Source organism: Bison bison, unplaced genomic scaffold (genome assembly GCF_000754665.1).
Source record: "Bison bison bison isolate TAMUID 2011002044 unplaced genomic scaffold, Bison_UMD1.0 scf7180017864105, whole genome shotgun sequence".
In the NCBI taxonomy this organism is placed as follows: domain Eukaryota; kingdom Metazoa; phylum Chordata; class Mammalia; order Artiodactyla; family Bovidae; genus Bison; species Bison bison.
The window spans coordinates 978,007-990,641 of NW_011494677.1; the positions used below are offsets into that span (position 1 = coordinate 978,007).

Genomic DNA, 12,635 nt, shown 5'->3' on the forward strand with positions numbered 1-12,635 from the left:
TTGCGCGCGCATGCCAGCTTATGTACCCCCACAGGGAGAGCAGGGCAGAGGGGGCAGTTGGACGAGCGCTCTAGTGGCTGCCAGGTTCCCCGCCTGGGCATATACCTCCGCTCCGCATCCTCCACCAGGCACAGGGTCCAGGGGCAACCCGGGCCTGGGGCAGAGCCTGCTTGGGGGCAGCAGTCACGGTTGGCACTTACTCAAGTGGCGCATCAGAAGGAGCCTAGCACTCTGACAGCAGCCTCTACCCCACAGCTCCCGCAGGATATACCCGGAGACTACACACAGGCCCCAGGGACCCTGCAGGGTGGCCCTATGACAAGTGGTGGAGGCTGGGCACAGTGATGGGCTGTGAGGGGCCAGGGGGACATGCACGTGAGGCTGCGTGTGAGCAGAGCAAGGGAACAAGTGCAGCTCCGGCAGGCAGACAGCTCAGACCTCTGCCTGCAGAGGGTCCACGTGGGTACCACTCTGGTCAGTACTTCCCGGCTCTGGGGCAAGGCTTCCAACGCAGGGAGAGGGGAAAACACACACCTGCAGGGAACAGAGCCAGCCTGGGCCCGACCCTTGCCTCCAGCAACTTGGATCAGATCCTGTCCCAGCAGGGTGCCAGCCACTGGGCAGGGTCAAAGGTCTGCCTCACACCCAGCTCCAGCCCCACCCCCTGCTGAGGGGATATCTGAGGGAATCCAGCTCTCCCAGTGGAGACACTGGGCACACGCAGTCTGTATAAGGATGCTCCCAAATCAGAACACCCCTTTAAGACCACAAGAGGTAACTGTTTCACCTAAATTCACAGTGACAGATAAAGTTAAGCAAAATAAAAACGCAGAGGAACTGCTCTCAATTGGAACAAGAGAAAAAAACCCTAAAAAAACAAATAATGAAACAGAAATAAACAATTTACCAGGTAAAGAATTTAGAACATTGTTAATAAAAATGTTAATTGAATTTAGGGAAAAGAATAGATGAACATAGTGAGAATTTTTAAAAGGAACTAGAAAATATTTAAAAAGACCCAATCTGAAGAGAATTCAATAGCTGCCAAAAAAAAAAAACACCACACTAAAAAGAATGAATAGCAGACTAAGTGATACAAAAGAACACATATATGATCTGAAAGACAGAAAAATGGAAATCATCCAATCAGAACAGCAAAAAGAAAATCCGATTTTTAAAAATGAAATCAGTATAAGAAATCTCTGAAATAACATTAAATAACCAACATTCACATTACAGGAGAAGACAGAAGAGAGCAGGGCATCGAAAATGCAGCTGAGGTGATTATGGCTGAAAACTCTCCAAACCTGAAGGAAATAAGATATCCAGGAACAGGAAGTACAGAGGACCCCAAACAAGTTGAACTGAAGGAAACCCATACAAAGAGAAAACATAATTAAAATGGCAAAAGGTAGAGAGAGGCTTCTAAAGGCAGCAAGAAAAAAGAAAACAGAATCCCCACCCATAAGACTATCAGCTGATTTCTCTGCAGAAACCATGCAGGCCAGAAGGGAGTGGCATGATCTGCAACCTAGAGTACTCTGCCCAGCAAGATTACCATTTAGAACTGAAAGAGAGAACAAGAACTTCTCAGACAAGCAAACACTGAAAGATTTCATCAATATTAAGGGTTTTCTCTAAGCGGAAAAGAAGTAAGAACCTATAGAGAAGAAATAAATACAGAGTAAGGACTGAGGACCAACAACTGAACTGAGCAGTATGGAGATTAAAAGACAAAAAAATGTGAAAGCAACTGTAACTACAATAAACATGAAATAGGAAGATATAAAATACGACATCAAAATATGGAGGAGGGGAACAGAAATGTAGAATGTTCAGAATGTGTTTGAACCCATATGACAGCCAGTTTAAAACAAGGAAATATAGGTCAACATATATGAACCCCAAGGTAATCACAAATTAAAAAAAAAAAAACAACAACAAATACACAAAAACTGAAAAGAAAGGAATACAAGCATACTGCTAAATAAAATCATTAAACCACAAAGGCTTAGTTGCTCAGTCATATTCGACTCTGCTACCCCATGGACTGTAGCCCGCCAGGCTCCTCTGTCCATGGGATTCTCCAGGCAAAAATACTGGAGTGGGTTGCCATTCCCTTCTCCAGGGGATCGTCTGGATCCAGGAATTGAACCCAGGTCTCTCGTACTGCAGGCAGATTCTTTACCATCTGAGTCACCAGAGAAGCTCCGTAAACCACAAAGGAAGAAACAAAAAGAACAGAGAAGAACTACAAAACAACTGGAAAACAAGTAATAAAATGCAATAAGTACATATCTATATCAATAATTACTATGTCAATGGGCTAAATATTCCTATCAGACAAAATAGACTTTACAACAATGGCTATAACAGAAGACAAAGAAGGGCATTCTATAATGATAAGGGATCAATACAAGAACAAGCCATAATGTTTAACATATATGCATCCAAGACAGAGCACCTCAACATGTAAAGCAAATACTAACACACCTAAAGGGAGAAGCTGACAATAACACAGTGACAGAAGGGGACTTTAACAGCCCACTTTTATCAATGGACAGATCATCCAGACAGGAAAGCTATAAGGCAACAATGGCCTTAAATGACACATTATAGACGATCTGAATATATTAGATATCTACAAGGACATTATGTCCGAAAAAAGCAGAATACAGACTTTTTTTTTCCAAGTGCACATGAAATGTTCTCCTGAACAGATCACATGTTAAGAGGATAGAAATTATACCAAGTATTTTTTCCAACCACAATAGTATGAAACTAGAAATCAATTACAGAAAGAAAAACAGGAAAAGAACTCACATGTGGACATTAAATGATATGCTACTAAAAAAACAACAGATCAATAGAGAAATCAAAAAGGAAACCAGAAAATACCTTGAGACAAATAAAAATGGAAACACGACTCTCCAAAAATCTATGGGATGCAGAAAAAACGATCTAAGAGAGAAGCTTATAGTGATACAGGCCTTCCTGAGAGAGGCCTTCACTTCCTTGAGAAATAAGAAAAGTCTCAAGCAAACCTACCACCTAAAGGAATTAGAAAAAGAAAACAATGCAAAGTTAGCAGAAGCAAGGGAATAATAAAGATCAAAAAGAGAAGGAATAAAACAGATCTTAAAGAAAAAACAACAACAGGGCTTCCCTGGTGGCTCAGTGGTGAAGAATCACCCGCCAATGCAGGAGACACAGATTCAATCCCTGGTCTACCACGCCCGTACTCTAAGAGCCCTGAAGCTGCAACAGATTCAATCCCTGGTCTACCACACCCGTGCTCTAAGAGCCCTGACACTGCAACGACTGCAGCCCCGTGCCCTGGAGCCCACGCTCTGGGACGAGCAGCCGCCACAGTGAGAAGCCCATGCACTGCAACAGAGTAGCCCCTGCTTGCCATAACTAGAGAGAAGCCAGTGCAGTAATGAAGACCCAGCACAGCCATAAATAAATAAATACAAAATTTTAAAAAACAATAGAAAATATCAATGAAAACAAGAGTTAGTTTCTTGAAAAGATAATGAGAAACTGATAACCTTTAGCCAGGCTCACCAAGAAGAGAGAACCCAAAATAATCAAAATAAGAAATAAAAGAGGAGAAATTACAACTGATACCACAGAGAGAGAAAAACATAAGAGGATACTATCAAGAGTCATATTCCAGCAATCTGGACAACCCAGAAGAAACGGACAAATTTCTAAAAAAACATAAAAATTGGCAAGACTGAAATCAATAAGAAACAGACCATCTGAACAAACCAAACACTAGTAGTGAAATTGTATTTGTTATGTAAAAAACTCACAGAAGGCTTCCCTGGTGGCTCTGTGGTGAAGAATCTGCCTGCCAATGCAGGAGACACAGGTTCGATCCCTGGTCCAGGAGGATCCCACATGCCGCAGGGCAACTGAGCCTCTGCATCACAACTACTGAGCCTGTGCCCTAGAGCCCAGGGTCCTCAACTGCTGAAGCCCGCGCGGCCTAGAGTCCATGCTTCCCAACAAGAGAAGCCACCGCGATGAGAAGCCCACGTGCTGCAAGTAGAGAAAAGCCTGTGCAGCAAGAGACCCAGCACAGCCAAAAATAATAGAAAATAAGTAAAAATTAAAAATTAAAATACGTAAAAATAAGTAAAAGTTACATATTAAAAAAAAAAAAAAAAACTCCCAGGAAACAAAAGTCCAGGACCAGCTTCCCAGGGGGATTCTAGCAAACTACAAAGATTTAACACTCAACCTTTTTAAATTATTCCAAAAAATTGAAGAGGAAGAAACTCTCCCAAATTCATTCTTTGAGGCTATCATTATCCTGATACCCAAATCACACCAATACACTACAAAAAAGGAAAACTACAGGCCAATGTCTTTGATGAATATAGATGCAAAACTCAACAAAATATTGCAACAATCCAAAAAAATAAATAAAAAGATCATACACAATGATCAAGTGGGATTTATCCCAGGGACACAAAGATGCTTCAATATTCACAGTTCAATCAGTGTGACACACCACATCAACAAAAGGAAGGACAAAAATCACATGATCATCTTAATAGATACAGAAATAGCATTTAATAAAATTAAATATACATTGACAAAAATTCTCCAAGTTGGTATAAAGAGAACATACCTTAACATAATAAAGACTGCTTATGACAAACCCACAGCTATCATCATACACAACAATGAAAAGCTGAAAGCCTTTCCTCCAAATTCAGGAACAAGACACAGATGTCCACTTTTGCTTCTTTGATGTAACATAAATAGTACTGGAAGTCCAAGCCACAACATCAGAGGAAGGGAAGGGAGGAAGGAAGAAAAAGCACCCATGTTGGAAGGGAGGAAGTAAAACTGTCACTATTTACAGATACGTTATACTTTAATACAGAAAACCCTAAAGCCTCCACCAAAAAGCTATTAGAACAAATGAATTCAGTAAACTTGCAGGATACAAGATTAATATACAGAAATCTAATGCTTTTTATACAATATTAACGAACTATCAAAAAGTAAAAAAAAATCCCATTTAAAATTACATCAAAAAGAATAAAATGCCCTAGGAATAAACTTAACCAAGGAAATGAAAGCCTATACTCTGAGAATTATAAAACGCTGAGAAAGGAAACTAAAGATGATATAAAGAAGTGAAAAGATATTTTGTGCTCTTGGATCAGAAGAATTAATATTATTAAAATGGCCATACTACCCAAAGCAACCTACAGACTTAATGTTATCCCCACTGAAATACCCATGACATTTCGCACAGAACTAGCACAAATGAATCTAAAATTTATACAGAATCACAAAAAGCCCTATATTGTCAAAGCTATCCTCCCAGACTTCGGACTATACTACAAAGCTACAGTTATCGAAATATATTAGCACTGGCACAAAACCAGACACACAGAACAATGGAACAGAACAGAGCCCAGAAATAAACCCGCACAGCCACAGTCAACTCACCTACAACAGAGGAGGCAAGAATATACAATGGAGAAAAGACAATTTCTTCGTTAAGTGGTGCTGGGAAAACTGGACAGCAACATGTAAAAGAATGACATAAAATCTCTGCACACCATATACAAAAATAAACTCATAATGAATTAAACATCTAAATACAAGTGTGGAAACCACAACCTCCTAAAAGAGAACATGGGCAGAACACTCTTTGATATAAATCATAGCAAAATATTTTGGGTCTATCTTTCAAAACAAAAATAAGCAAATGGAACCTAATTAATCCATAAAAGCTTTTTGCCAGCAAAGGAAACCACAGACAAGACGAAACCAAAAGCTACTGAAAAGGAGAAAATATCTGCAAATAACATGAGCAATAAGGGGTTAATATTCAAAATATATAAACAGCTCATAAAGCTCAACATCAAAAAAGTCCCCAAATAACCCAATCAAAAAATACGCAGAAGACCGAAGAGGCATTTTTCCAAGGAAGACATACAAATGGATAATGGGCACATGAAAAGGTGGTCAATATCACTATTCCTCAGGGAAATTCAAAACCAAAATGAAACATTACCTCACACCTGTCAGAATGGCTGTCATCAAAAAGAACACAAATAATAAATGTTGGCAAGGATGTGGAAAAAATGGAACTCTTATCTGCTGCTGGTGGGAATGTAAACTGGTGCAGTCACTGTAGAACATGGTATAGAGGCTCCTCAAAAAAATAAAAACAGAACTACCATACGATCCAGCAGCTCTACTCCTTGGCATATACCCAGAAAAAATGGAAACACTAACCTGAAAAGATATATGCACCCCAGTCATAGCCACACTATTCACAATAACTAGGGTATGGAAGCAACCTCAGCATCCATCAACAGACAAATAAAGATGTGGTACATATTTACAATGGAATAATACATAGCCATAAAAAATAACAGAATTCTGCCATTTGCAGCAACATGGATGGACCTAAAGAATATTATGCTTAGTGAAGTAAGTCCTCATTGTATCACAGGTATTTGATAGATGTAGAAAAAGCAGGATAGGGCAGTGCTCATTTGGGATTAGAATGATGGCTTATTCATAATTATTAATACAAAATAGCACAATCATGTCATTTGAGGGATAATGGGCACGTGAAAGGGTGCTCAACATCGCTAATCCTCATGGAAATTCAACACCACAGTGAAATATCCTCTCACCCCTTTCAGAATGGTTGTCATTAAAAAAATAATAAATGTTGTTTAAAATAAATACAAATAATAAATATTTGGTCTTAATAAATAATTAAGGCTGAGCACTGAAGGCTTAATAAACAAAGAAGGCTGAATGCCAAAGAATTGATGCTTTCGAACTGTGATGTTGGAAAAGACTCTTGAGTCCCTTGGACTGCAAGGAGATCCAACCAGTCCATCCTAAAGAAATCAATCCCGAATATTCATTGGAAGGACTGATGTTGAAGCTGAAACTCCAATACTTTGGCCACGTGATGGGAAGAACTGACTCATTGGAAAAGACCCTGATGCTGGGAAAGATTGAAGGCAGGAGGGGAAGGAGATGACAGAGGATGAGATGGTTGGATGGCATCACTGACACGATGGACATGAGTTTGAGTAAGCTCCAACAGTTGGTGATGGACACGAAGGCCTGGCGTGCTGCAGTCCATGGGGTCGCAAAGAGTCAGACACGAAGGAGTGACTGAAGACAAAAAAAAAAAACCCAAAACAAAAACAAACACTTACCAGTAGCACAGATGGCTTTGTAAAGCAAATAAATATTCATTAAAACTTTCAATGGGCTTCTCCTGTAGCACATAGTCAATGCGCTGGCCTCCATTCAGCATTCCCACATGGATAGGGGGGGCTTCCTCTTTCACTGGTACAGGGTTCTCTTCTGTGTTAACATCTGGATGTGAAGGAACCATGGTCAGAATATAGAAGCTTCCAGCCCTCCAAGGCTGTCCTTATCTCCCTTTACACTCCAGCCTCAGCAGAGAAGGAGCTACTCTGCTCAGAAAGCTCTCTCTCTCCTCTCAATGCCCTTAAAGCTTGTTTTCAAGCCACACTGATTTTATCCAATCCCCTTTCTTTCCCATACCTTTGACAGCTAATTCCATTTACCTTTGGTTTATAAACTAAATGCAAGCAGGGTTGGAGAAGGAAATGGCAACCCACTCCAGTATTCTTGCCTGGAGAATCCCATGGACAAAGGAGCTTGGTGGGCTACCGTCCACTGGTCGCAAAGAGTCAGACACGACTCAGCGACTTCACTTTCACTTTCTTTGGTTTACAAACTAAATGCAGTTAGATCGCCTTAGGCAGTTGAAAAGAAACTCCTTTTGCAGTTAAAAAGCAAAAGAATGCCGAACTAACTGTGCAATCAAAAGAAGTGTCCCAGCTAGTCCCCAGCCAGGAAAATAAAACTGACCCATGAATACACAAACATTCCCCGGTAAAAGCAAGGTTCTTCACAGTGTAGGCTCTTAGCATCACCACCACAGTGCCTGAGTGGGGAATGGTTTAAAGCCTAGTTACTAGATGCTCAGCTTCTCTTAACACTTTCCCTCACAAATAATGTGTTTCCACAATTTGTGGCTATTTGATGACAGATAGAAACCAGCAGAGCTGAAGGCCCAGTAGGACTCATAGTCTAGTGCTGGTTCTCAACAACAAGGGGAAAGTTAAGAAGACCCTGGGAGAATAAGAACCAGACTTCAGGGAGTCCCTCTTCTCTGGCCCGGTGCAGGTAATCACTGTGTACAGAGTCACTGACCACTATGCTTCTCCGAATTTGACTCAGGTTCTGCTTCTGTTTCTTCCGCAGTTTCCGAAGCTTGTAAGGCAGGGTATGGAGCTCTGGTGAAAGACTTCCAGGCCATCCGCAGCGAACCTAGCAAGTTATTCTTAAGGTCCATGCTCATCCTGGTCAAGCCTTCTCTCAGTTCTGAAACACATGTGAAAAAGAACGCTACATGGTTTACGGAGATAAAAGGGCTCAACATAGCTAAACAAAGTGAACAAGATCCAGTCAGCCTGCACTGACCAGAAGGTCTACAATTATCAGGTTCTGGACTCAAGACATACCTAAGTGCATCCGCTTCCTGCCTTTATGATGTGGGATCAGCATTGGCTCAAATTCCACTCCTGGGACCACCATTGGTTCAATCCTATAGGCCACAGGATCAAACTACATGCAGAAAACAATAGTTACATATACCTCTGCTGATCATAATGATGGTCTCAGGAATAAGAATAATTATAAGCTCATTTATTTTTAAATGTACTTGTTCTGTCCCCTTTACTTCCAGGTTCATATTATAAATTTTCTCATTAGTACAAAATAGTATAGAAAAAAGTAAATCAACACAATAGACTATCATATGCTCTTCACCAATAAGCCCTAACATTCAGGCAAAATCACAAGAGCTGTCCAATGCTTACAGGGTGATAAATATTGAAGAAACCTTTGCATGTTGGAAATCTGTAGTTGGGGTCAATTCTTTTCAGTCCCCGGACAGTAAGGAACATTCCAATGGGAGATCCAAAAGCAAAGAATATTTCTGGTTTATAGATAAGCCGGGGGTATTTTACAGGCACCTGGATGAAGGAAATAAAAGCATCTCTTACTGATAATAAAAGTTACATCTGTTTCTACAATACAAATGGCAAACAATAAAATGACCAAAGAAAATGAGTACTGTTTACCTGCCCAATGCCGACGTCCAGACCATTAGTACTACTGTAGAACTCCGACTCTTTGGGGATATTAGACATATTTGCCCCAGCAGGTGATTGAGGGGTTGGTCTATTAACACCCTAAAGAATAAACAATAGTTCTGTGGAGCTGCTAAGTAGTAAAAAATATCCAAAGGATTATACAGTTTTCTACCGGTTTAAAAGGATGCTTGGGAAGGTTTTGAAACGACAGTCAACAATTTTAAGAATCTCTCAGAAAACAAAATACAGCTAATGAAAACCAAAGCTGCCTTAAATTATGAATTGATATCCCTACATGCTCTGAAATGATGAAAGCTGTACAAAGCCATCTGGATAGTAACTGAAATTTTGGGCAACCATCATGAGAGAAAACAGCAGCAGAGCACTGTGGGGCGCTGGGGGCTGCTGAGTTCAGTGCAGTCCTATGCCTTTCTAATCAAAGCAGACACTATGTCTCTATCAGCCTTAAACCAGACCCAAGCAACCTACTGAACAGTTGAAAGATAATCATCTAGGCTATGGAAAGGAATTCAGTGGCCAAAAATATTCAGTGCACAAGTACTGTTACAACGTGGTTATACTTTGAATACATTATGCTAAGTGAAAGAAGCCAGTCACAAAAAGCCACATATCGTGTAACTTCATTTATAAGAAATATCCGGAATAAGAAAATTCAGAGACAGAAAATACATCAGTGGTTCACAGGAGGGACGAATGGGGAGTGACTGCTGTTGAATATGATGTTTCTTTTTACAGTGATGGAAATGTTCTGGAATTCGATAGTGGTGATGGGTATTCAACTCTGAATATACCAAGACCCACTGAATTGTATATTTTAAAAGGGTGATTTTATGGTATGTGATGTGCAATATATTTCAATAAACTAGTTATAAAGCTACCCAAAAAAGGAAAACAATTGAATGGTAGAAGTCCAGGGGAGATAAGACTTCTGACACTAATAATATTTTTAAAGATATTAATAAAATGTATGTAGTTTCTAAAAAACAGAGCCAAAGGTAAATTTTTACAACTGCTTAGCTCCCTATACATCTCAAAATGCACAAGGGTACAAGGGAGTCAGAACACTGTTTAATCCCATAAGCTATATTAAGCACATACCATTGAATTTTTTCTGGTCCTAAAGTAGTTTAGTATCTTCTTTCTTGGTCCTAAAGGAATTCCCATTTCCTGAAGGTCTTTGTCTGTACATAAAGTCTAAGCATAAAAAATCAAACACTGTTTTTATTTCTAGGCAAAATAAAATCAATTAAATGTCCTGTTCTCTGAGAGGAATAGGCCTAAGCACTCTGTTGTTCTTGGCTTTACATGACTAAGAGTCCCCAGTGGTAAAGCATCATTAATAACTTTATCTCTTAATAAAGGAGTTTAAAAAAGGAATATAAAATATCAATTCTGGAGTTATCAATGCTGTAGTAATACAGATACTATTGTAAAAAAAAAAAAAAAAGCCTACAGAAAGGAGTATCTAACTTCATGACAGAAAAAATCCTCCACGGTTTCCACGCTCCTCAGATGTTCCATTCCTGAGAAAGGTTATGTTCCTGTTCATGCACATGAGCAGTGACACACAGAGCAGAAAACACACCAACAATCCAGATGTCGGCTAAAGGGCTGCTCCCTGATGAAGTCTTCCTTCGCTCCCCCAGATTAGATCAGCTCATCCTGTTGGTATACTCCTAAACCACTGTGTACTTTCCCTACTTAGAACTTAGCACAGCTGTAATTAATTATGTGTTTGGCCATCTATGTCTCTTCCACTAAGCTATAAGTACCATGAGGTTTGAACGATATCTGCCTTATCAGCACTCTACCTCATACTTGGTACAGCTGCCTGATCATAATAGGTATTTAGTAAATACCTGTTAAATGAACAAATGTGTCACAAACCTTAAAAAAAAAAAAAAAGGCACACCTGAGGTGGCAAAAAAATAAGCAAATACCCGTAAGTAGAGCTCTGGAAAGTGTAACAAAATAAGAGCTGGAAAAGTCAGTGGCCTTTACACCTGCTCTCATGTTTTCAGAGCTGTGCTGGATTTTAGTCTTTGCTCTATTCCTATTATCAACGTGGCTCCTCTGAACTTTGAACTCCCACAAAAAAAAGATCACTTTATATGATGGAAAAAAAAAAACAACAAATAATGCTAAAGAGCATTACTAATGATAAAGTATGTATGACTAAAATGCTTCTAAAGGGCAGACTCTTAGCCAGCAGTATGATGAAAATAAGCAATAAAAATACTGAAAATGGAAGAGTGTACAGTTTTAAAAGATTATTTTTACCAGAGCTTCCTTATCTATTTTCTCCTTCTCAAAGATACTAAAGAATTCAGACAGTTGAAGTTTCTTCAACTCTTCCTCCAGTGTTGGTGTATCTCCTTGATCCATGAAAATACTTGGCAAATCCTAAAAATTAAATTGTAAAACTTATATTGTCTAAATTCATTTAGATTTTTTTATTACTACTACTTTGCAATAAAGAAAAGCACTATGTAAGATAGCCACACAGTATCTTAACTTTGACTAAATCGAAATGTATACAAAATATAAACTAAAATGTGATTGATCTTTAAGTTTTTGCAGTCGATTAAAACTTTATGTGTTTTTAAATAAATGACTTGGTGAATGAATGACTATTAAAGTATTCTTCATCATCATTAACAAAACTTTCCCTGAGCTCTTAGTAGTGTTTAAGGAGAGCTTTCAAGCAGAATTTCTATAAACTATATCAATTTGCATTCAATTCATTCTTCATTTCCTCATACGCAAATTCCATTTCAATTCAATGATTCTGTAACTCTAATAACAGATCAGTAGAGAAGGCAATGGCAACCCACTCCAGTACTCTCGCCTGGAAAATCCCATGGATGGAGGAGCCAGGGAGGCTGCAGTCCATGGGGTCACTAAGAGTCAGACATGACTGAGCAACTTCACTTTCACTTTTCCTTTCATGCATTGGAGAAGGAAATGGCAACCCACTCCAGTGTTCTTGCCTGGAGAATCCCAGGGACGGGGGAGCCTGGTGGGCTGCCGTCTATGGGGTCGCACAGAGTTGGACACGACTGAAGTGACTTAGCAGCAGTGCATATTTATAATGAAATAAGATAACCATAATTATTTTCTGTTCAGTTCAGTCACTCAGTCGTGTCCGACTCTTTGCGACCCCATGAATCGCAGCACGCCAGGCCAACTCCTGGAGTTCACTCAGACTCATGGCCATCGAGTCAGTGATGCCATCCAGCCATCTCATCCTCTGTCATCCCCTTCTCCTCCTGCCCCCAATCCCTCTCAGCATCAGAGTTTTTTCCAGTGAGTCAACTCTTCGCATGAGGTGGCCAAAGTACTGGAGTTTCAGCTTTAGCATCATTCCTTCCAAAGAAATCCCGGGGCTGATCTCCTTTAGAATGGACTGGTTGGATCTCTTTG

At 39.8% G+C, this 12,635-nt stretch overlaps 1 protein-coding gene across 1 annotated transcript in view; it reads right to left on the bottom strand.

The window, feature by feature from the left end:
- Nucleotides 1–12,635, bottom strand: part of DDHD2 (DDHD domain containing 2) — a 27,545-nt gene that overhangs the window by 5,966 nt on the left and 8,944 nt on the right. Inside the window, exons 9-15 of the mRNA XM_010838775.1 lie at nt 11,493–11,615; nt 10,311–10,406; nt 9,180–9,290; nt 8,916–9,071; nt 8,559–8,661; nt 8,248–8,418; nt 7,218–7,380 (exon numbers count right to left, since the gene is read on the bottom strand). Coding sequence (XP_010837077.1) covers nt 7,218–7,380; nt 8,248–8,418; nt 8,559–8,661; nt 8,916–9,071; nt 9,180–9,290; nt 10,311–10,406; nt 11,493–11,615 — 923 coding nt within the window. The remainder of the gene's footprint in view (nt 1–7,217; nt 7,381–8,247; nt 8,419–8,558; nt 8,662–8,915; nt 9,072–9,179; nt 9,291–10,310; nt 10,407–11,492; nt 11,616–12,635) is intronic.